The 26264-nt window shown below is 40.5% G+C and overlaps 1 protein-coding gene across 8 annotated transcripts in view; it reads right to left on the bottom strand.

Moving 5' to 3' along the window:
• The window catches only part of MARK2 (microtubule affinity regulating kinase 2), a 234494-nt gene that overhangs the window by 37742 nt on the left and 170488 nt on the right, over window positions 1–26264 (bottom strand). For 3 of the 8 annotated variants that reach the window (XM_073605415.1, XM_073605420.1, XM_073605414.1), the window contains exons 10-17: window positions 25493–25592; window positions 24121–24233; window positions 21209–21341; window positions 20918–21096; window positions 16408–16505; window positions 15286–15435; window positions 7112–7363; window positions 6722–6748 (exon numbers count right to left, since the gene is read on the bottom strand). In XM_073605415.1, the coding sequence (XP_073461516.1) occupies window positions 6722–6748; window positions 7112–7363; window positions 15286–15435; window positions 16408–16505; window positions 20918–21096; window positions 21209–21341; window positions 24121–24233; window positions 25493–25592 (1052 nt within the window). The remainder of the gene's footprint in view (window positions 1–6721; window positions 6749–7111; window positions 7364–15285; window positions 15436–16407; window positions 16506–20917; window positions 21097–21208; window positions 21342–24120; window positions 24234–25492; window positions 25593–26264) is intronic. The other 5 variants (XM_073605417.1, XM_073605422.1, XM_073605416.1 and 2 more) reach the window with 3 other exon arrangements.

Genomic DNA, 26264 nt, shown 5'->3' with positions numbered 1-26264 from the left:
AGGCACATAAAAAGGCCAGGAGATGGGGAACAGCAAGTGAAGTGGATGCAACTCCTCTCATATTAGGTCTTGAGATCCTAATGCACATATAGAAAACACACACAAGAAGCGCCCTCTTGTGGTTGTTTTATAGCTACAAAAATGTACGTCCTGTCAGATCAAATGATACTGGGATTTTGGCACGTATGGGACAGCTAATACTGAAAACTGACATGCAAAGAAAAGGAAAGAAAAAAAAAAAAAAAAAAATATATAAAAAGGTTAATATTCTAAGGTTTTAATGTTGTAATCGTGCTCTGGCTCAAATTCTTTTCTCTGAGTTTCCAGAGAGACAGATTCATTAGACAGGTGACAGCATAAACGAACACATCAAATTTGGCAGTGTCTCTCAATGAATTGATAGAATATTTTATTTTACATCTTTTTTGAGTTTATTAGCGAGTTGTAATGGTATATTACACACCAAAAGAACTCATCTGGACATCGAACTGAAAGGCTGGCAAGATCACATCCAGCCTAATGCTATGCATGTACAGTGAATAACTGAAATAGCCAGTGCAGGACTAAATCACACCCCATTTTTTGTTTGAGGTGGTGCATTACTGATTCATTTTACACCTGGTGGCATTTAAAACCACAAAGATATATCTGCTGTAAACCTAATCAATAATGCAAGAAATCAGAATTTAAAAAATGATGATATTAATAAAAGTTGTACCACACTAGAAACTAAAGGTGCGATTTATGCCTTCGAATCACTAACGGAGGCACACTAGTGGCAGCAAGTCATCCATTTCAATTTTTTTTTCATAATGTTATGTAAATACAGCGATTCGGACTGCAAAGAAAGGCCTTACTATAAACCAGAGTATAGTCTGTGCCAGCAAAATATATAAAGTGCAGAAAAAACAGTGAACTTTGCAATAAAATGCTAGATCCATTTGTACTGTCTGGGACCCCACCCCCTTTAAAAAGCATGTGCTATTAGTAGGAACAAAATGTAGCAGTTGAAAAAATAAATACATTTAAAAAAAGGAAGATTTATACTTCCTCACCTTTGACTTCCACTTGCAGTGAGGGTGACATCACACTCTAAGTCAGTGTTTCTCAACTCCAGTCCTCAAGGCGCCCCAACAGGTCATGTTTTCAGGATTTCCCTCAGATGAAACAGCTGTGGTAATTACTAAGGCAGTGAAACTGATCAAATCACCTGTGCAAATTAATGGATAGCCTGAAAACATGACCTGTTGGGGCGCCTTGAGGACTGGAGTTGAGAAACACTGCTCTAAGTGGTTAGATCTTGGGGAATAAAGAATAGCTGGAATATGACGAGAAGACACTTTTACAATGGATTTAAGTGCCTTCTTGTGATATTTCGCCTGCTCTTCATTCCCCGGGGATCTTCTCAGAACGATAGGGATGGTATGCTCAGTGATGTGGAAAAGGGTGCCAAGTCAAGTCTAAATCTATAAGTGTTGGAAGTGTGATAGCGCTGCTACGAGTTAAAGATCATGAATCCCAGAAAGGCTGTGGGATATTAAAGTGTGAGTGTCCTTACATATACATAAAAGTTGGCTAAAGCAAATGTGCTGAATGAAGGATCATAAATAAAAAGTCCATGTGAATAAAAAAACAAATAAAAAATGAAAATATTGTTATGAAAATGAAGGGTCGTCTTATAAAAGGTGCACTTCAGATTTCACTGTGAAAAATGTGCTTCACAACCAAAACGGCAATCTGTGACTAGTGCTCCCTTCACCAGGTGCAATGGAGGCTCACCTCCTTCATAGACCCTAATATAGGGTCAAACATGCTCAGAACTCAGTGATCCTCATCAGCAAATGGTTCTACAAAACTTTCTTATGGCTCCTATAAAGATCCTGCAGGGGTCAGACACACTCTGCACACCATGTACTTCTCCTTTAATAGTGGCTCTGTAATGCTCACCAGCAGCTCCAAACTGACATCAAAAGATAAAAGTGCTTCCAATAGTGCAGTACCAGGTGTTAAGCTGAATGAAACCTCACCACCCCAGCTTAATACATTAAACTCATTTATTGAGATAAAATCCAGCAAGTCTCACTGGCAGCATGTAAGAATCTCCGCCAAGCCCTACCTCTAGGCGTTACGCCTTCATCCTCGTGGCTTCATCTGGAGGGCAAACGGTGCCCTCCAGATGAAGCCACAAGGATGATGGCGTAATGCCTAGGAGGTAGGCATATGCCTACACGCTCTGAGTTCTCAGCGTTTGACCCTATATTAGGGTCTATGAAGGAGGTGAGCACCTGGTGAAGGGAGCACTAGTCACGGATTGTCGTTTTGGTTGTGAAGTACGTTTTTCACAGTGAAATCTGAATTTTTCCCCGCATCCAATTCGCATAGCAGCAGAATGCGACGGCTGTCTGTAGAGACGGTTCACACATCTCCAGGATGGCTACGGAGCGCACTCCACAGAAAACTCTGTGCATCTTTGGCTCTGTTTCAGGGCCGAAATCAGGCACAGATTCGGCCCTGAAATAGTAAACGGGGACGCAGTGTTCCTGTGCGATCCGCAGCCGGTTTAGGTGTGAACCGAGCCTAACTCATAGCAGCGCTATCACACCTCCAACACTTATAGCCTCATTGTTGTTTTGTGACAAAACCCAGGTGATAGCATCAGCTTCATTTTGACATCACTAATTTGATATTAATAATTTTGTCTCATTCAACATTAATTCTTTTACCACTAGGTGGCAGCACACAACTATCTTATTTAGTTTTGCCAAGTCTAAATCTAACTTTTTTTACACGTACATTTTGGACATACTAAAATCAGATTTTGAAAGAGGGGTCTCCTCTTTGCATTGTAACAAAAGTTAACTCCAGCCAAAACATTTTTTCAATAGAATGATGAAGGGATAGAACCTCAGAGGATTTTATTGCTGTCCGAGGTCTGTCAGGAGGCGATTCCCCATCACTTCCCGTGACAACTTCACCTGGACAAGAAGTGAAGGCAAACCTCCAAGATGGACACAGATGGCAATAAAGAAACGCGAGTTTTTTTTGTGGTTGGCCCTCTGTAAGGTATTACCTTTCTGCTAATACTTTTTCACTGGAACACCAAGTAACAGGGAATTTTCCCAGCAGGGCTACAGAAAGCCGTAAAACTCACAAATGTTCTAACTCCTCCCCACGCTATCCAAAACAAAACAAAAACATTTTGCCTGGAGATACACTTTAAAAGAAAATCAATCAATCAATCAGTTAAGGCCAATGTATAAAAATTGTGTAAACATTGCTGTGTACAAAAGATAAACCACACACTACAACCTTGCATGCACATTATAACAATATAAAGCGCAAACAAAAATACAAATAACTGAACTGATCTGCATAAAAAAAAAAAAAAAGGAAAAACAAAAAAAAACACATGCACACTGATAAGCCCTAGAGCCCCAGCAGTGAAGGGGTGTGAATTTTTAGACACCTGTGTCAGCAGGTAAGGTTACAAGGCAGACAGGACAGAGGTCACAAGAAAGCTGCAAGAAACATAGCTGGCTGACATTGGAGGCGGTAGATGTAACACACGCACACACACACACGCACGCACGCACTTTTAACAACAGTCAGAGCGAGACAAATTCATCATGATCACTTACGACATGAAGCATCAGTATGTCATGTGTGAACCTCATACTAGGTGATCCAAAATTTTTCCTCACTGATCTCAAACAAATTTCTTAATAAATACAAGCAGTGTTAATTTCGTCAACGAAAACATTTTTTTTAGTTTTCATCAGTGGCATTTTTACAGTGATGAAAAACGAAACAAAAAGCACAGCACATTTTTGTCCACTGACGAAAACTGATGAGGATAAAAACAGTTTTCGTTAAGGAACAAAAACGGGGCGAAAATGGCAAGGAGGGACGTTTACCCTCATGAAATAACTTCCGGTTTTCACAGAGCTGTATCTGAGTTTGTTCAAACCTTAATACCATAAATAATAACAGTCAATTTTTTTACTCCAGGAGTATATGAGTTTGGAAATTCTAGAGAAATGCTTAAATAATGCATTACTATTTAACATATTAGTTGACTAAATTACGATGACTAAAATGGGACTAAAACACCATTTTAGTCCGAAGACTAAAACTAAATCGAAATTTGCTGCCAAAATTAACACTGAGTGCAAGGGTTCCATTACTAATCAGGTTGAAAAACAAAGGCAGGTTTTCTTTGTATTATGGTTTAAAGCAGGGGTCTCCAAAATATCTAAACAAAGGGCCAGTTTACTGTCCTTCTGACTTTATGGGGGCCGGACTGTGGCCAGTGGGAGTAAAAAATGCCTCATCATTGGTTTTAGTGGAAGGAATAGTGCCCTATTAATATCAGTGGGAGGAATAGAACCCCATTCTTGGTGTCAGTGGGAGGAATAGTGCCCCAACCTTGGTGTCAGTTGTGGATCGAATAGTGCCCCAAGGGCCGGATAGAGGCAAGCAAAGGGCCACTGTTTGGAGACCACTGGTTTAAAGAATAACATATAATGCATATTTGGGCTATTATCACTTTGCAGTACACTTTTCTGAAAGTTTTCAGTGATAACCCTACAAACCATCATACATTTCTTATTTTAATTACACTTTCAATTTTCAAAGAGACTGTAATGAAATGCACTTAGATTATGGCAATTTATAAATCAACCTTACAGATTATGCTTTACAAACTCCAGACTTTGGCACTGAATTAGACACAGCTGATATAGCTCCCTTAATGTCTTCAATGCAAGCAGATGGTATATAAAGCAGATGTCTCCTAGAATCACATGTAGAATGATCCCAAGTTATGTCCAGTAGGCAGATGATAAGGTGTCTCAGGCGAAGAGTGGGAAGCACAAGTACCTGCGAGAGCATGTATGAAAAGTGCAGGGGGAAGAAAAATACAAGACCCATTCTACATTTCTTGATAAACGTGGTCAAGGAATGTCAAGGGCCAACTGGGAAAATTCTTAGGACACTGCAGGGGTTGTTTTGAAAGGTATATATAAGTAGTATAGCTATTCTGGGTGATCAGTACATGTGCAACCTGATGTTGCACACCACAAAAGCAACAAAAAAACCTAAAAAGCCTATATGAATACGTAATAGTAATGTGTACTTTATGGCATCATATGCCTACGATTGTGAGGCTTAAAAAAATGTTTTCTATAAATTTTACAATTTTTAGACTGATGATAAATCGGCCAATTAACATTGTAGTTCAGATTCAAAGAGCACAAATAAAAGTGTAAAAAAAAAAAAAAAAAAAAGGAACAATGGAAGTGTTGATACTCCGCCAATAGGGGTTGGTTTGTTTTAAAAAGTGTATGTAAAACCAAAGCTTTTTTGTTGTTGTTTTGGATAAAAGGAGGGTTTTCCATTTTTATAACCTGTCTGTGTCTCTGTAGATTTACACTCCTTCCTGTCCCACAAACACATTGGGGTTGATTTACTAAAACTGGAGAGTGCAAAACCCGGTGCAGCTCAGCACAGAAACCAATCAGCTTTCGTTTTTTTTTTTTGTCAACGCTAAACTGAACAAGCTTCAGTTAGAAGCCGATTGGCTACCAGGTTCTGCTACACCAGATTTTGCACTCTCCAGTTTTCGTAAATCAACCCAGAAAGTAGTAAGCGGAGAACCTCCAAAGTGAGGGGAAATCCCTGTTCATCAGACCAAGCTTCCTCAAGGGAAGATTTACCCTCCCATCTCAGGGTTTCTCAACTAGGGTTCCTTGAGAGGTTGCTAGGGGTTGCTTAGGCAATGAGCAATTTCTGCCTCTCAGATAAGTTCCCACTGACACCACTGATCTTTTTAGCTATTTGTAAGGCGGGACCTCTTCCCATTGACCACAAGTGTAAGGAACATTCTTCCCATTGACCATCACACCAATGTATCATTAATTGTAGATGGTCATGTTTAGTAGGGGTTCCCCAAGACCAGAAAGTTATTTTTTAAGGGTTCCTTTTTGTTGAAAATGTTACTCTATCAGGTTTCTGTGGCAACTCAAAAACTTTGGTTTTCCCATCACTTTTTGTACTGGAGACAATAGTCATCAGAACATAATGGTCATTCAGACACAGACAGCAGAAACACTTAACAGTGGTGCCAACCTTTCCACATTCAATCTAAAACTTTAAAAAAGTTTTGGCTTTAAATCACAATTCACTGGCAGTAGCCAAAAAAAATCTGGAAGATCTAAACTGTCAATATTTGCATTATCCTTTGCCCCATTAAAAAAAAAAGTTCCAATGCATAATATATCAGTAAATTGACAAGATGAGCATGGAAAGGTGAGCAGGAGAGGCACAAACAAAAAAGCAGAATTCTAACTGCAGTGTGCAAAGGTTATCACATTGGAGAAGATCTATAATACTATCAACATGAAGAGAAGAGTAGTAAGATGCAGTAACAGAGGCCTGAAAATGAAAGCCTACACCCAGGAAGAAACAAGCAGAGATATGAGACAGCTCAGAACCCAGTAAAGTATATATAATGCTAAACACAAAACGTGTGACACGCAGCCACCGTTTTATCGCAAGGTTCTGATCCTGCCTCATTTCTCAGAGAGCCACAATTATGCACACACTGCCCTTGTGAGAGGCACAGGACATTAAACAAGTACGGTAGTTTGGAAGGACAACAGAGAGAAAAGGTAGCAGTGCTGGGAGTTGAAAACAGTAAGAGAAGTGGGGAATACATGCCTACCTTCTGGGAAATCTGAAAGACAGATTTCTAGATAGACGAATGGGAGGAAAACAGAAAAAAAACAAAAAACAAAAACAAAAAAAAAAAAAAACATAGATAAGTGAGGGGGCAGGAAAAATTAAAAATTATGTCTAAATCTGACATTACTGAATCCTAACCCCTTCACTGCTGGTCTGCTTTAGGGATTATTAATGTAAAGCGATCGTTTAGAATTATACATTTTGGGTTAGATTTCCCTAAACCTATGCTATAAACAACTGTTTCTTCTTTAAAATCTAGTACACAGAACTGATTATCAGTGAACTAAATATTGATTCATACTATAATAAATTACTATTCCTTTCTACTAGTGCTAGCAATCAAGTTTAAATCTAGATTTTGGTTACTTACCTTCGTACAAATTTGGATGTGAATTTGCTGAATATGCCAGTGGCTCCACGCCGGCCCTGGCTGTTGCCAGATGGAGAAGCTGGCGTTACACCACCAAATTGCGTGTTTTGCTGGTCCCGGGCCTGGCGAAGTTGACCGGCGTGAAAAGTGCTCCTACTTGATACTCCACGAGGGAAGTTGGTCCTCTCTGGGGCAGCACTGCTGATGTTATGAGCTGATGGAGATGCAACAGGGACTCTTTGAGGGGCTGTGCTATAATAAGAGAAATATACATATTTACATACTCCTAGATAGTGACAGGAATATAAAAAAACTCTAGAAAATGTATACATTTCTACCCAGACAATATAGCTTGGTTCACACTGCTGCGACCCCAAAGTTGTTGCAGCTTCCTTGCGACTTTTGTGATTTAACATTGCAGTCTATGGCACTCAATTCGCACCAAAGTCACAGAAAAGTAAGCAGGAACCATTTTTGTCACTGCAAATTGAGTCGCATTGATCCAGATGGCACCCACTGAAATCAATGTGTTTTGACTTGTCGTGTAATTTTATTTTTCACAAGTCACAGGATAAGTCACAGCAGTGTGAACCGGGCCTAAGACTACTGTGTTCGTGGGAATATACCTAAAATAGCTAGACATAGGACTTTGTGACCAGTTTAGGCCTCCATTCACAGTACTTTTAGCTCCCTTTCGCCTCCATTCACACTATTGCAACGCATTTCTGGAATAGGGAAGCACATTCATTTCAAATGAGGCAAACGTATTTTTGAGCTTTGCACATTTTTTAGCTGTGCGTTGTGTGGTTTCTTGTGTGTTATTTCCTGTGAAAAAATGTCTTCCTTGCCGTGGTGTTTGGGGTACCATCAATTATGAATGGCACTGCAAGAGCGAGATGCATTTTTTGCATGTCTTGTGGATGCATTACTGTGAATACAGCCTTGGAGCACACTGCTTTAAACAAGGACACCCACCACGATTCTTGACAACCGCACAAATAGTACAAAAATGCTGCTGACTAGCAGAAAGCCTCATGATTTACATTAAATATAAGAAAATCAGAAGCTAGCTATATACAGTTGTGCTCATAAGTTTACATACACTGGCAGAATTTATGATTTCTTGGCCATTTTTCAGAGAATATGAATGATAACACAAAAACATTTCTTTCACTCATGGTTAGTGTTTGGCTGAAGCCATTTATCAATCAACTGTGTTTACTCTTTTTAAATCATAATGGCAATAGAAACTACCCAAATGACCCCGATCAAAAGTTTACATACCCTGGTGATTTTGGCCTGATAACATACACACAAAAGTTGACACAAAGGGGTTTGAATGGTTATTAAAGGTAACCATCCTCACCTGTGATCTGTTTCCTCGTAATGTGTGCGTGTGTATATATAATATCCAATTAGTGTGTGTGTATAAAAAGGTCAATGATTTTCTGGACTCCTGACAGAGCCTTGCATCTTTCATCCAGTGCTGCATTGACATTTCTGAATTCTGAGTCATGGGGAAAGCAAAAGAATTGTCAAAGGATCTGCGGGAAAAGGTAGTTGAACTGTATAAAATAGGAAAGGGATATAAAAAGATATCCAAGGAATTGAGAATACCAATCAGCAGTGTTCAAACTAATCAAGAAGTGGAAAATGAGGGGTTCTGTTGAAACCAAATCACGGTCAGGTAGACCAACTGAAATTTCAGCCACAGCTGCCAGGAAAATTGTTCGGGATGCAAAGAAAAACCCACAAATAACTTCAGGCGAAATACAGAACTCTCTGAAAACATGTGGTGTGGCTGTTTCAAGATGCACAATAAGGAGGCACTTGAAAGATGGGCTGCATTGTCGAGTCGCCAGAAGAAAGCCATTACTATGCAATTGCCACAAAGTATCTTACTTACAATACGCCAAACAGCACAGAGCCGAGCCTCAAACCTTCTGGCACAAAGTCTATTGGAATCATGAGACCAGAATTGAGCGTTTTAACCATAACCATAAATGCCACATTTGGAGAGGAGTCAACAAGACCTATGATGAAAGGTATGGAGGTGGATTGCTGATGTTTTGAGGATGTGTGAGCTACAAAGGCACAGGAAAATTTGGTCACAAATGCAGTATGTTATCAAAAAATATTGGAGTAACATTTGCATTCATCAGTCAGGAAGCTGTGCATGGGACGTACTTGGACATTCCAATGAGACAATGATCCAAAACACAAGGCCAAGTCGACCGGTCATTGGTTACAGCAGAATAAAGTGAAGGTTCTGGAGTGGCCATCTCAGTCTCCTGACCTCAATATCATTGAGCCACTCTGGGGAGATCTCAAAACGTGCAGTTCATGCAAGACAGCCCAATAATTTACAGGTACTGGAGGCTTTTTGCCAAGAGGAATGGGCAGCTTTACCATCTGAGAAGATAAAGACCCTCCTCTACAAATACCACAAAAGACTTCAAGCTGTCATTGATGTTAAAGGGGGCAATACACAGTAGTAAGAACTGGGGTATGTAAACTTTTGATAAGGGTAATTTGGGTAGTTTTTGTTGCCATTATGATTTAAAAAGAGTAAACACAGTTGATTGATAATAAATGGCTCCAGCCAAACACTAACCAAGAGTGAAAGAAAAGTTTTTGTGTTATCATTCATATTCTCTGAAAAATGGCCAAGAAATCATAAATTCTGCCAGGGTATGTAAACTTATGAGCACAACTGTGCAGCACCCCTTATGTTAAATGGCACCTTCTAGCAGTTTAGCATTCTCCTAGACTTTTAATATAGTTGCAGCAGCCATGATCCTGATATTCTTTAGTGCCGGTGATGCAGTTTCTTGAAAACGTAATCCGAAAAGTTAAACAGCTACCCGATCACTTTTACAAGCAGCAGAAGAGTGCCCCCCACCCTTTTCCGCGCACAGGGGAGCCTGACCCGCTGTTGGCATTTGCCCCAGCTGACCATAGAGACGAAGGAGGAACTTCCATTCCCCCATCATCTCTATGGTATAGGAAGCTGGAAGCAACAAGGATTTTGTCACTTTCTGGTTTTGGCTGTTTACTAGCCATTGCCGGCTAAGAAATCTTTCATGGAGGTCCAGATCGAGGGAGATTTCATTTCTTTGTACGTGGGCAAACTTACAAAATCTGCAGGGGATCAAACATTTGTGTGTGTGTGTACACATACACACACACACACACACACACACACACACACACAAAAGTGAGTACACCCCTCACATTTTTGTAAAGATTTTATTATATCTTTTCATGTGACAACAGTGAAGAAATTACATTTTGCTACAATGTAAAGTAGTGAGTGTACAGCTTGTATAACAGTGTAAATTTGCTGTCCCCTCAAAATAACTCAACACACAGCCATTAATTTCTAAACCGCTGGCAACAAAAGTGAGTACAACCCTAAGTGAAAATGTCCAAATTGGGCCCAAAGTGTCAATATTTTGTGGGGCCACCATTATTTTCCAGCACAGCCTTAAACCTCTTGGGCATGGAGTTCACCAGAGCTTCACAGGTTGCCACTGGAGTCCTCTTCCACTCCTCCATGATGACATCACGGAGCTGGTGGATATTAGAGACCTTGCGCTCCTCCACCTTCCATTTGAGGATGCCACACAGATGCTCAATAGGGTTTAGGTCTGGAGACATGCTTGGCCAGTCCATCACCTTTACCCTCAGCTTCTTTAGCAAGGCAGTGGTCATCTTGGAGGTGTGTTTGGAGTCATTATGTTGGAATACTGCCCTGCGACCCAGTCTCCGAAGGGAGGGGATCATGCTCTGCTTCAGTATGTCACAGTACGTGCTGGCATTCATGGTTCCCTCTCCAGTGCCGGCAGCACTCATTCAGCCCCAGACCATGACACTCCCACCACCATGCTTGACTGTGGGCAAGACACACTTGTCTTTGTACTCCGCATCTGGTTGCCACCACACACACACACACACACACACACGACACCATCTGAACCAAATAAGCCCATCTTGGTCTCATCAGACCACAGGAAGTGGTTCCAGTAATCCATGTCCTTAGTCTGCTTGTCTTCAGCAAACTGTTTGCAGGCTTTCTTGTGCATCATCTTTAGAAGAGGCTTCCTTCTGGGACGACAGCCATGCAGACCAATTCGATGCACTGTGCGGCGTATGGTCTGAGCACTGATAGGCTGATCCCTCCCACCCCTTCAACCTCTGCAGCAATGCTGGCAGCACTCATACGCCTATTTCCCAAAAACAACCTCTGGATATGACTAAGCACCTGCACTCAACTTCTTTGGTCGACCATGGCAAGGCCTGTTCTGAGTGAAACCTGTCCTGTTAAACCGCTGTACGGTTCTGGCCACCTTGCTGCAGCTCAGTTTCAGGGTCTTGCCAATCTTTTAGCCTAGGCCATCTTTATGTAGAGCAACAATTCTTTCAGATCCTCAGAGTTCTTTGCCATGAGGTGCCATGTTAAACTTCCAGTGACCAGTAAGAGAGAGTGAGAGCGCCAAATTTAACACACCTGCCCCCCATTCACACCTGGGACCTTGTAACACTAACGAGTCACGTGACACCGGGGAGGGAAAATGGCCAATTGGGCCCAATTTGGACATTTTCACTTAGGGGCATACTCACTTTTGTTGCCGCGGTTTAGACATTAATGGCTGAGTGTTGAGTTATTTTGAGGGGACAGCAAATTTACACTGTTAAACAAGCTGTACACTCACTACTTTACATAGTAGCAAAGTGTCATTTCTTCAGTGTTGTCACATGAAAAGATATAATAAAATAATATTTACAAAAATATGAGGGGTGTACTCACTTTTGTGAGATACTGTATATCCAATAATCCAAGGCTGCCGCACTCCTCTACTTCATACATTTTCTCGCTTTATTTCCAAGCAACATCCATCTCGTACAAAAGTGTTCCATAAGCAAACTTATGGATCATGTCCTTCCTCAGGTCAGGAACACCACATGCTTTTTTCAGTATAACATGTTAAAATTGAATATCCAATAATGGATATTCAGTTACCTAAAATAAACCTAAGAATTATCATATATATATATATATATATATCTACAATACAATTATTTATGTGTGTAGCCATATGCGTCCAAACAACACATATGAAAATCTATCACATCAAAACCTATACATATAAAAAAAAAAAAAAAAAGAGTCCGTGTGCCTAGATCATTAGGCTTAAGAGAGGGGGATTCGCCCCTGAAATGTGTTGTCATGGCAACCATACCGATGCTCTGTGCTGTCTGAGAGGCAGTGGGTGGTACACACTGGAGTCCAGGCCGCTGTCACTGCAGGGCTGCAAAATGGCGTTCCAACTGGCAAGGGCTGCATTTTCACAGCCAGGCCCTATGGCTACCTCATGGCAGATGAGTTGGGCGATTTTCCGTACTTCCACCACCGGCTATGGTGAAAAGAACCTGGGTCCCACTGGTTTCACCTGCCTGTTGGCCACCTGCAGGAGTACCTGGGTCCTACTGGTGACACCTGAATGCCAGCCACCCAGCAGTGACATGATTGGCGACTCCTGTTGCACCCCGCTGTCCCTCCCCCCCACGCTTCAGCCACTGGGGCTGACAAAAGCCCAGGCACTAGGACGCAATTTCTGGTCATCATGGCGATCTGGCACCTGGGATTTGTCGAGCCCTGAATTAATAAAATGAAAAGTAAATGAACAGAAGAGCAATCCAAATCAATATTTGGTGTGACCGTCCTTAGCCTTGAAAACAGCATCAATTCTTCTAGGTACACTTGCACACAGTTTTTGAAGGAACTCGGCAGGTAGATTCATCCAAACACCTTGGAGAACTAACCATAAATCTTCTGTGGATGTAGGCTGCCTCAAATTCTTCTGTCTCTTCATGTAATCCCAGACAGACTCGATGATGTTGAGATCAGGGTTCTGTGGGAGCCAAACCATCACTTTCCAGCACTCCTTGTTCTTTACACTGAAGATTGTTCCTAATGACATTGGCTGTATGTTTGGGTTTGATGTCTTGCTGCAGAATAAATTTGGGGCCAATCACACACCTCCTTGATGGTATGGCATGAGGAATAACTATCTACCTGTATTTCTCAGCTTCGAGGACACCATTGATCCTGATCAAATCTGCAACTCCATTTGCAGAAGTGCAGCCCCAAACTTGCAAGGCCTCCACCATGCTTCACTTGTTCTGCAGACATTCATTATACCACTCTCAAGTCCTTTATGAGTGAACTGCCTCCTGCTACAGCCAAATATTTTAACACATCAGTCCAGAGCACCTGCTGCCATTTTCCGCACCCCAGTTCCTATATTTTCATGCATAGTTAAGTCACTTAGGCCTTGTTTCCACATCAGAGGTATGGCTTTTTGGCCACAACTCTTCAATGAAGACCACTCCTGGGCAGACTTCTCCAGACAGTAGATGGGTGTACCTGGGTCCTACTGGTTTCAGACAGTTCTGTGCTGATGACACTGAACATCTTCCGATGTCAAAGAGAAGCATATTCCTTTCATCTTGCTGCATTACATTTCCTTGATCACTGCTACTACGGTCCTCAACGGTGTCCGTTTCTTTGTGCTTCTTCAAAAGAGCCTGAACAACACATCTTGAAACCCTAGTCTGCATTTAAATCTTTTCTTGGAAAGAACTTGCTGATACAGTATAAATTACTTTGTGTCTTGTTGCTGTGCTCAGTCTTGCCATGGTGTATGACCTGTGACATGAAATGGTCTTCCACAACCTCACCTTAGTAGCAGAACTTGGCTGTTCCTCACCCAGTTTTAAGTCTCCTCTACACAGTTGTTGCTGTTTAGTGCCGGTTCACACAGGGGCGACTTGTCAGGCGACCTAGCTGCCTGACAAGTCGCCTCCCGTTCTGTACAATGGAACTGTTCTAATAGGAGCGACGCAAGTCGCTCCGACTTAGAAAAAGTTTCCTATACTACTTTGGGGGCGACTTGGGGCGACTTGCATAGACTTCTATACAGAAGTCGTTTTGCACGTCGTCGTGGAAGTCGTGTGCAGGTCACCTCGGTGAGGCGACCTGCAAGTCGTGTCGCCCCTGTGTGAACCGGGGCTTAGCCTACATATGAAATTGATGATCATTGGCACCTGCTTGGTATAATTGGTTAATCATACACCTGACGCTAATCCTACAAAATACCTGACTTTGTGCAAGTGTACAACGTGTGCAAGAATTGATGCTGGTTTGAAGCCAAAAGGGTAGTCACATCAAATATTGATTTGATTTCGATTTTTTTCCCGTCGCTTACTTTGCATTTTGTAAATTGATCGAAACAATTAAAATATGTATTTTTGAAAGCATGCTTACTTTACAGCATTTCTTCACACCTGCCTAAAACCCTTGAACGGTATATAGGTATATATATATAGCTCACAGCGCTACACTCCCCCCTGGTGTAAGCCACAGTGCCATTTTAGGTACGGCTTCAATGAGTAAATATATGGTGGATGGTATAGAACACCATGTACATAAATATGAAAAAAGCAATAGCACATATGAGCGGGTAGCCAAAACACTAGACAACAATGCACTTAACACTAAGAGGAATGCTGCTGACATTAGGGAGAGGGAACTCTACCTATAAAACACAAATGAGGGCAAGGGGAAAACAGCGCAGACCTTGAGTAGTTAAAAAAAAAAAAAAAAATCCACTGCTTTATTAAACTAACTTACAAATATACTCACAAAAATGTGTTAAAAAGCACATAAAATCCAAGGAGAACAAACCCATTGCTTCACAAACTAATCCCAGAAGGGACATGGCTGCTCATCTATCCATCCCTTCTGGGATTAGTTTGTGATGCAGTGGGCTTATTTTGTTCCCCTTGGATTATATGCGCTTTTTAACACATTTAACTTTTTTTTTTTTTTTTTTTTTTTAAAGCACATGTGAGGTTTTCCTCTTGAACCGATCTGCATCACCACTGTAAAATGTTAGGGAGACTACCTGTGCACACACTCACGTACCAGAAAAACAAAACAAAGGAGACTTTTAACATTCTATTTATGAACACATACTTTTATGAACAGTAATCCAACATTATGTATTGGAACTCTATACATCACTAAATATTCTATTACCTATTATAATATACTAACAAGAGTTATTCTGAATTATCCCTATATTTCACCTTCCCATATTTAAACTTGCCTTTGTCTGTACGAGTCACAGCTGCCTTCCAAGGAGGCTGTGGGTTTGGAGGGATGCACAGATGTAGACATGGATTTCTGGTGCTGACGGGTCCGGGCTGAGGTGGCTGGGGCAGAAGCAGTGGAGGCACGGGAACCAGGCGTGGAGAAACTGGGAGTGGAGGGTGGATGTGGAGATACAAAACAGGATATGGATGCACAGACTAACAAAAAGGAGAAAGCGAGGAAGGAAGGAGAGGACATTTTCTACCAAAAATGGGTTTTTGCAAGGATAGAAGGAAACAATGACACTGAAAACAGACATAGCATGACTCTATATATTCTGCTATAGAAAGCCTTACATATGAACATGTCTTTTACATGACCCAGAAGGTGAATTGAAATGCAAGACAAATGGACAACCAGGTCATGTTAAACAGAAAAAAGCAAAAATTCCAGAAGGCATATGTGCATGTTTTGCAAAAACTGCTGCAGTTCATAATACTGCAAAGTAATTCAGAACTGCTTGAGTGGTGCATGCATAGGGAAAAATGAATATATTCCACTCGTAGGTTATTTAGCTTCATCAAGCCTCAAATATAATTCTAGCATTTCTAAAAGGGGATTTACTCAGAGCCAAAACATGAACGCTGAACTTCAGGTATTCTATTCTTCGCATAATTACATTGACCAGCTTGGCTTGATACAAGTATGCATATATGATATCTGTAGTGCTGCATTACATACAGTGTAAATCACTGAAGTAAGCTGCATTACATACAATGAAACCTGTGATTATCTTGGTTCTACGCTATATGGCTTCCCCCAGGCAGTTTGCTCGCTTGGCACCTCTGCCATTCATAGAATGTCTTGCATATTTTTCAATAAAGTTGGTCCAAAGTATTCAAAGATATAATTCCTGGAGTTCTGCCTTAATATGCCCTCTGCCTAATGGCCCATACACATGATCCGACTTGAATAACTGAAGCTAGAATTGCATTTTATGTGAAAGGTTATGTGTTGATTCCGAAGTTATAAACTTAAAAAGCAAAGTTTTTAGGCAGATCCTAATTTTAGGTTGTGTTAGTGTAGGGTCATAGTAATGTTATGTATAAAACCAATTGAAGACCAACTATGCTCTTACCTGTCTTTGCCATTCTGAACAGACCCAGGTCCAGGATTTGCTCTATCTATCATAGGAGAGTTTCGACTACGATTGGTGCCAGTGGACAGCACACTGTTCTACAAGAGCAAAAAGAACAAGACGTGTTTAAATATATAGTACTTACTGCATATTTTTTTAACGGCTCTGTCCATTAACATTCGTTATTTCAGTTACAAGTGCGTGTCAGCAGAATGAATCCCTTTGCACCTCTTGGGGGAATATGTTGAGTTCTGTTAATTTCTAGCTCTAACCCTTTCTCAATCCTACAGCATCATTCTCCATAATTTACAAATAAATAAAAATCTAGCAGCGAAGGAGATCCATTATGATAGCTACAGGATGTTGGTACATCTGGGAACTCAGGAGTGGATATTGAACAAAAGATTCCAACCAGTGAGTGTTCCCACTTGTCAGTGTCTATTAAACACTGAAATATCAGTTTTGAGCAGACAGCTCCTTAAACATGTAGAAAACAATGATGTCAAATGAATTAAACAATCCTCCTAATACACGCATGAATTTTATTATGTCTCAAACAAATTATGCGCGGTCTTACAGGTGACATTGCAAAGCTAACCAAGCCATCTGCGAGCATAATCAATACCACCTTTATTTTACTTCTCTTATTTATAATAACAGCAGCAATGAACTGAAGCAGAGCTACTATTTGTAGTAGCTTCCGGCTCGTCCTCACTTCCAAGCATGCGTGTTTGTATTTTGGACTTTTGTCCAACGGACTTGTACAAACGCTCGGAAAATCTGACAACAGACATTCGTCTGCGGAAAATTTTAAAACCTGCTAGCCAACATTTGTCCGTGGAAAATCCGACAACAATTGCCCAACACACAGTCGGATTTTCCTGTCATCACACATTTCCCACTGGAAAATCCGATCGTGTGTATGAGGCTTAAGGGTGTGCTAAATCCGCTAGAAGCAGGTTAAATGAGGGGAGAAAGTAAAATGCAAGTCAAATGCACCTGTCAATGTATTCTGATTGATCTCCGAAGCATCTCAAACTGATGCCAAACTATTGCCATCGACACAAGCCCAAAGCCTGTCAAAATAGGCGCCTACTGCTGACCACAAATGGATTAAAATTCAGCCGGTTCAACAGGGACCAACCAAATTTCGATCAATCTTTGGCCTTTCCCACTCAACAGAAGTCGATCTAACTATTTATCTGACCTATCACTTCTATCAAACAGGAATGTTGGAAAATTTTCATTCCATCGGCTGCTGCAGCATGGAGCAATGGATTCTGACAGCAGAAGAGTCCCCACTGTTAAAATACAATAGTTCACTTGTGTGGATGGAGGAATCCATTCATCCCGATCGAAAAAAAAAAAGAAAAAAAAAAGGCAAGCCTTACATTTACTTCCTGATGGGCGATACCATTTACCATCACATGAAACAAGGGGAATTCTCTCTAACAGAGCCTCAGGAGAGCAGAAAGAAAAAAGAAAAAAAGAAAGAAAAGAAAAACCAAACAGGGATTCTACTCCTTCCTACACTCCATCCAAAGCTAAAAACAATAATAAAGCGTGGAGATGACTTGATATATATGCTACACAGAACTATGAAACTCCCAGAGTTGTGATATGCTGCATATGTTCAAGAATACTGACCTTTCAATGGAGACATTAAAAGGACTAGGTTTATCATCACTGATCGTTTGCCACAAACCTCCCTATGCATTACAGTATCCTCAATATATTAGTATGTAGCGCTCAGTTTTGTAAAAGAATGCCTACTTTTTCAGCTGCTTATTCCACTGCCCTCCTCTCTGTCCTGCAGATGGCAGGATGGAGAGTGGGGAGCAATGAAATGGGCAGCTGAAAAATAAGCACTCTTGTAAAACAGAGTTTTGCATGTTAACGTATTAAAGATGCAGTGCACTAGAAGGTTTGTGGCAAAAGTCCATAAAAGGTAAACACTTTAATTGGCAATCATCAAAAATACTTGCGGTCAGTCAAAGGTTAGAAGTGCCAATTTGGATTTCCTTGGTAGTACAATATTAGGAGAAAGTGAAAACTAAAACAACTAGTTTTCCTTTAATTATATTTTTCCTTAGGGAGGACAAAAAAGGAAAAAAAGGACCTGTGATTCTTATATAACAAACATTATAAATCTTTTAAGGTGCCCTCACATGTATAGGTCATACAATGTGTTTAAAACAACATATGTTTTTATTCTTGTACATTTAAAAAGCTGATCATCAGACCCTTAAAGTGCATAACGTTCTGTCCACCAAAGGCCCATACAATAACAAAATCATAAATTTGACTACAGTTAAAATAATTTGACAGTTTGCCATCCATGTCCCCCACCCTTCAGCATATTCCTCATCTATTCATTTCTAATAGGAGTATTTTTCAGAATCTTGCATGCTGATAGAGTTGGGGTGGGAAAACGGCAGATTTGCGATGTGTTTCGAAGGTTCAGGGACTATCAAGTCTTCAGGTTCTGTGAAACTGTGGCAACGAACGAAACATATCTACAGTGACAGGTTATTGTAATCCAACTTCTTGAAGGCTTCATAAATATGTATACAATAATACAAAGAACCTTTCTTCACATGGAAGGACCAGGAACTTCGGACCACCACCACACCAAAGAAAATGTAAGGCTGGGTTCACACTATTGCGAATTTCTCTGCATCCAATTCGCACATCAGGAGATTGTGACCGACTCCCAATGGAGCCGGTTCACACATCTTTGGAGTGGCTCCGGAGCAAATTGCACAGGAGTCCTTTGAGTCTTCTGGTCTGTTTCAGGTCCAACTTCAGCCAACAATTCGGACTGAAATCGAACCTGAAATGTTTAACTGGAATGCACCAAACCCCTGCTGTGAGCCGCTCTGTGCGGCAGTGTGAGCCCAGCCAAAAAGGTACAAAAGGTATCTGGAGAGTGGGGATGGGGACAGCAAACTGAAATATTTTAATTGCAGTCAAATTTATGATTTTGTGTAAATGTAAGGGGCCTTTGGTGGCCAGAATCTTATACACTAAGGATCTAATGATTAACTTGTTAAATGTACATGAATAAAAACATATGCAGTTTTAATCACACGCAATGTTCTACTGGTAAAAGAATGAAAGGAGGGCGCACCAACCTTGCATTTCCCAAGTGATATTTATTGAAATCTCAAGGAAAGAAACATACTCAAACAAGTGGATAATAAAAGCAAGTCCACAATAGACACAGAGCAACTAGGTCACCAGGACCGTGTCCAGCACACCGGAGGACCTTCCAGATGGCTGACATGTTTCGAGGTGAGATCCCCTCTTCCTCAGAGCCCTGGGTTGGTCCGTCCTCTTTTCGTTCAGGGGACAGATTGGGTGTCCCCTGACCCTTGGGGGGGCAGCAAGGCCTGTGCATTTACCAGGAGCCATAGGAATCCTAAGCTATTTCCACTGCCATCGCACCACTGTCGAGCGCAGGAGATTTTGACTATGAATGTTCCATTGGTGTGATGGTACCTGAAAGTATAGCTAAAAGCAAAGCTTTAGTTTTGGATGGAGTAGAGAGGGATTTACCCTCTGTATTTGTCCTGTTTACCATTATCCTCTAAAGTGGTAAAATAAACCCCCAATTTTGGGTTGTCCTCAGAACAGGAATAGAGGGGAAATCTTCTAATGGGAACGCTAGTTTTGGTGACGCTGGCAACAATCAAGGATTCCCTCACTTAGAAGCGGTTTCCCCTCACTTTTGTTTAGGGGCTCAGATGGCAAAAAACTGACAAGGGTTATAGCCCTCCCTTACTCTATCCAAAAAGAAAACAAGTTTAGCCTATAGTTCCACTTTAAAAGTCCCATTTATTTTTGGTCTTCTACTGTTGATACTGTGAGGGATGTTGGTGCCAAACTGTTCAACCTCAACAACCTACATCTAGGTTATACAACATAAGGCCTCATGCACACTGCTGCTGTTAAACAGGTTTTTGTGAGTTATGGGGGGGCTCTGCCCTTGAACCTCCCCTAAGGTTATACTATGTGTCCATGCCCACGTGGATGTTTTTAAGCAGTTTAGTAGCAGGGGAGTTTAGAGGATGTTTTCTGAACACCCTAAAATCACGTTCATAAAAGGGAATTTTGACCACAAAAAATGCTGAATACTGTTAAATGCGCCTAAACGCTAGGAAACGTTTATTTCAGTGGCCAGAATAAATTAAAATTCTTGCCAATAAAATGAACACCCAAACTCCAAACACTGCTTAACTGGTTTGAAAAAAAATGCAGCTTAGGTGACTTTATAACATGGATTTTCCCCTGTCAACAGCATTTACAAGAAACCAGTGTGCATGTGGACTAAAAGCGAAATTTACAAAGATATTTAAAAAGTAAAATAGATTTGAACATATAAACTTACGTTTAACATCAAAGACATAGGAAATAAAGATACAGAATGCTTAACATGGTGTTGCATGGAATACTATTAGAGATTTCGTAAAATGAAGCTGTGAAATACTAAAACATTTATGCTTCTCACTGTAGAGGGGGTTGGAGTGGTTCTCTTCCGCTCAAGCCCAGATAACGGACTAGGTGGTACCCTAACTGTGCTACTAGATTTGCGACCACTCTCTCGCTCCTCGTCGGGTCGCTTGTTTTCAGCATTATTACTTTGGGTCTTTTTGGAGTAGGAATTTGATGTCGGGATAGCTGGTCCAGCTAAAGACAAAACACAAAAATACAAAATAAGGCATTTAATGAAATCCTAAATTTGCTTATTCATGAAGAAAACAGACTTATTTCAGAATACTAATATAAAGGCTAAACTCACCCTGGTCACTTAGTCTTCTTTGTTTGGTATTGGCAGATACACTGCGATGTACCTTGTGAGCAGGTGAAGGAGCTGTACTGTTGGTGATATCTGGAGGCGGTCTAGGTTTGAGGGTCATGTTGTCATTGTCCAGCTAAGGGGAACACATGGAAGCCAAATAAGATACTACTTCACGTATCTCTGATATTTAAGCAGATGGTAACACATGAAACAATTCACAAACAATATCTATTTGCAAAAACTGACATCACACACTTCCTATACAGGCCTTCATTATAAAAATTCTGTTTAATTCTGTTTTACGCTTGGTAAAAATGTCTGTGTTGCTAGATCTCACTAAGCTGGATTTTGTTTTCCTTTTGCTACCGGATGAGCAGTTTGAATAGCTTTAAGCCCAGTACACACTATGAGATTATCAGACAAATGATCCGATCTAGTGTCCATATCGAAAGAGAATAGTTTACTAAAGTACAAAAGTTCTCGTACGACAGAATAAAAATTCGGAAGTGATGCAACGTATTTGTATTGTATTTTCGGATGAAAAACTGTTCTGGATAAATGAAAATTGACGATCTGGTATAGTATGAGAAAAATTTTCGTGTTTGTCTCTTTAGATAATTTCGCATGGAAGCTGAGTACCTACCATCAGATTATTGTACGATCGATTCGAAAGCAGTATTATTTTTTACAATATTCTGATCATGTTTATGGGGCTTAACTCTGGAAACCTCTGCGTTTGCTTCCCAATAACCACTGTTTGTGCCTTTTCCTGATCCTAGGACTGATAAGAACATGTAAAATAGACAGTGGTTGGTTGCAGTCATGGTGACGGGGTGGAGAGTTGTGGATGACAGACTCTTCTGTCAGATAATTTAGCCATGAAATTTGTAAATCTCTGATTAAATTACTTCCGCCAAATAATGGGATCTTTGACTTACCATAAAATGCTGCTCTTGGATGTTATGCTGCTGTTTTCAGGGTATTGGACACTGGCAAACAAATCTAGTATAACTTCTCCCATCATGCTCCAGATTTAGTAGGAGCAGATGTCTGTTACTGTACTTCAAAAAAAGAATTCTAAGGCAAGTCAAAAATCCTATTTTATTAGTTAAACATTGGGGGACACAGAATTAGTAATTCAGGTACATAGGGAAGTCCAAAAGCAGTCCAACTGAGGGTCAGGAAACATAGCAAAGTGCAAACATGCCCATGTAAGCAAAAGGTTAAAGAGGGGGCTCAAAGCTCACAAAGCCACCTGAACAACCTTAAGACCAAAGCTGGAGTAGGATAAGGTCTGAATATCCACCTGGTAAAACTTGACCAACATGTGAACAGAAGGCCAGGTAGAAGTCTTGCAATTCTGAGAAAAGGTGCCCTGATGCTGAAAAGCCCATGAAGCAATAACTGATCTAGTGGAGTGTTTTGATGCGTAAAGGAAGACCCTTGCCTAAAGCTGGCCATACAGTACTCAGTTTTTAAACTGAGCCAATTTCCCTATCCATACTTTTGATGTGTATGGGGAAATCCTCACTGCTGTGTCTTTGTATTCTCACAGTAAGACTTTCCCGCTGTCAGAAGACACCGATACAGCCCAAAGGCTGCATGCGCTAAATCAAGTGGAAATTAGATAGATGGACTTTTCATAATGGGAACCACCATACATGGATTTAAATTTATGTGGTTCCTGCTGAACTGGCTGAATTCAGATCCATGAATGGCCAATCTTTAATCAAAGTTAGAATAATGAGCTTCTGAATCCACCTGAAGGTGGTGAAGCGGGAAACCGATGGTCCCCTACAGGGACCCTCAGCAAATGCAAAAAGAGTCAGTGTTCAGGAATTGCAAAAAGGGCAGTGTCTAAAAGAAGCTGAAACAGAGAGATGGCAGTGCGTATCATATCCAGAAAATGCAGAGATTTCCTTTGGATTCTAGGTGCAGGACAGAGATGGAAGAACAATGTTCTGGCTAAGGTGAAAGGAAGAACCACATTCCGAAGTAAAGAGGTTCAAGACAACCTTATCACTGTGTAGCATAAGAAGGGGTCCTTTACAGGTTAAGGTCAACTCACAAACTCGCCTTGTAGAGGTTAGGACAAAGAAAAAGACGACTTTATGAGCAAGAGTAGACCAGGAAATATCCCATAGAGATTCGAAGGGTGGTTTCCAGAAAACTGAAAGAACCAGGTTGAGATCCCACAGAGACACTGAAGAATGTACAGGGGGAACAATGTGAGCAGTACTCTGTACAATGGCTTTTACTACTGAGTGAGGCAAGCAGTCTTGGAGAAATAATTTGCCCCTTGATGGTACCTAAAGCGAAATGTTGATCCAGTCCAGACCTGATTAAAAAAGACAGGATTAGAGTAACTCCAGGGATGGAAAAACCTAACCTATGCGAGAAGTTGACTTCCAAGAGTGCAAGAAGTCTGATGAAGTCAGACTATTATGTCCGTCTGTGCTAGTTTGAAGTGATGAGAATCACCAGACTTGCCCTTCATCTTTACTCTGCAGAGCAGGTGAGAAAAGAGTTTCAAAGAAGGAAAAGCTCACCTCTGGTTGAATCGATCCCACTGAGTCACCGGAGCATTTGCTGTGAAGATTAGAGGATCCATGTACCTGGGGACAAACTTGCTCAGTTTGTTGTTTAACCTGGAAGCAAGGATTGCCATGTCTGGTGTCCCCCCCATCTGCTTCCAAACACAACTTCTCCCTCTCTGAAAATTTTTAAATCCGAATATGCACATTGCTAGTGTAGCTAGTGTTACTTATCTGCGATGGCCTGTCAAGAGGCAGGCCATCAGAGAAAAATTAGAGCCGAAAATATCCAAAACATTGTGCATTTTACAAGAAATATAACTCTGTTAAAACATTTAAAAAAAAAAAAAAAACACAAAATTGTTGTGTGCCTAGTACCTCAGATGACTTATACCCAAGCAGCAGGTAGGTGGCCATGACTTCATTATACTTCTGATTTACAAGAGAGTCCTGGATTTCCTCTCGGGAGTAGCCCATAGTCACCATCAATTCTGCATAAAAAGAAAAAAAAAGGAATAAGTAAATTCATCAGAAGAATGTAGATGTTTTATCTCTCTCTTGGAACCCCCCCCCCCCCATACACACACACATAAATACCTACACTGCTTCATTGCTCTGGTCCTATTCTAACAATGTTTTCCACTTGCAGTATTTTAGGCCATGATATATTTCTGAACAAGGTCTATAGCCACGCAATGCTTTTAGAATAGATTGAAAAAGTATAAAAATAATCCTCTATCTGCTACAAAGACACTAAATGCAAAATTCTGCCATAGGCAACATCTTCTTCAGACATATTGTGCAGCTGGATTTTTGTAAACAGGAAAATCGCTGCACCCAAATTAAAAGCACACCATGACAGGTAAAAGAAACTACCACTTGAATTAATTTAGGGGTTTAAAACAAGGCTGAATGTAGCATAATGAAATGATTTCATACACTTTTACATGGACAGCTTCATCTGTCATATTCAGAACAGAGTCTCCATAAATAACTTACAGTGATCCTCTAACCACTATAGAAGATCACCACCTTGCTTCACTATCAGTGATTACAAGCAACCCCCGATTACAATAAATCCTGAACTAAGGCCAGAAAATACTAGATCGTAGAGAGGAGGTAAGTGGGTATAAATTATCCAACAGTACAAAGTTTGATTTAATATCGTATTTAATATGTACACATCATCTATCGTCTCAACCTAGTCCATCTATTGTAGAGACAACAGGTAAAAGGTGGTCTCTTATGACGTGTATTCAATAAAAAATGTATTTGGTGCCTTGCTCCTATTCCTTTGGGAGAAAGCCTAACAATTGTGATGCTGTGACTTCACTTCACATACTTATCTATAATTCAGCCAATTTGGATACCACAAACTTTTTCACTACAAATGATTTAGAGCTGATTCACACTAGGAACTGCATGTAAACCCCACAGAACACTGTTCAGTTCCTGTGCAATTCACATGCAGTCCTGTACATTGCGATTTCACATCGGACCACACCAAAAGTAGTGCATGCACTACTTTTTGAAACGCACAACAACCAGATTGCATTGTACTCTTGTACCTTGCGATCCTGTGTGGGCAAACGCACTGCGTTTGCAACCTGCGTTTGTGGTGTTGTTAACTTTGCGCTGCCCCCGCATTAGATTGCAAGGGTAGTGCAATTTTCCCGCAGACTTTTCATACTGGATTCTAGTGTGAACTGGCCCTAAGAGAATTCTGCCAATTAAAAACAAAATGTAAGACCTGTCCTTTTAGGATCCTTGTAGTCTGGAACTGGATCTATATAGGGTTTCAACTCATCGTCTTCATGTCCCACATTCATCCAACGATCCCTCATGATTTGCTGAAAGAAGAAAACCAAAGTAGATCAGTCAGTAATTTTAAATCTACCAACTGGCATTTCAAAATGTAAGTGTTACAGTCATCTCTCCATCTCTCTCTATATCTATCTAAGGACACACACACCAATGGCATCAAGCATCTTTTTTATTTAAGGACTTCATGACATTTGAATGATACTAAAAAGATTATGCCAAAATTTCTTTCAATCAAGCTTGTAACTTCAGAGCATATTGGGTGTATATACACATACACAATGTATATGCACAACTGTGAATAAATTTGTTGGTGTCCTTCCACAAAAGGAAAACCTACAATTTTCTCTGAAAGGACTTGAAACTGACAAAAGTAATTGCCATGCATTATTGTTTATTCCGTATTCATTAAAATCAGACTGATTTTTAATTCAACACAATATTTAAAAAAAACAAAAATGGCAGGATATGCACAAATGATAGAACCTTTTTTTTTTTTTTTTTTTTTTTTATCTCAATCATTTTTATTGCACATATGCCAATAAATTATAACAATATAAGGCAAAAGCCAGGTCGACCCACACAGGGGCTATGTCTGGCAAAAAAGGAAAAGCATAATTTCAATCATTCACATTATATTGTAAAGCAAAACATGGTATAGAGTGTGTAGTTTATGTAGTCCTATTCTCGTGTTCCCGCCC

The sequence above is a fragment of the Aquarana catesbeiana genome, linkage group LG11, assembly GCF_042186555.1.
Source record: "Aquarana catesbeiana isolate 2022-GZ linkage group LG11, ASM4218655v1, whole genome shotgun sequence".
NCBI lineage: Eukaryota > Metazoa > Chordata > Amphibia > Anura > Ranidae > Aquarana > Aquarana catesbeiana.
Note: the sequence above shows the minus strand (reverse complement) of the source record. Positions and strands in the feature narration are given on the sequence as shown.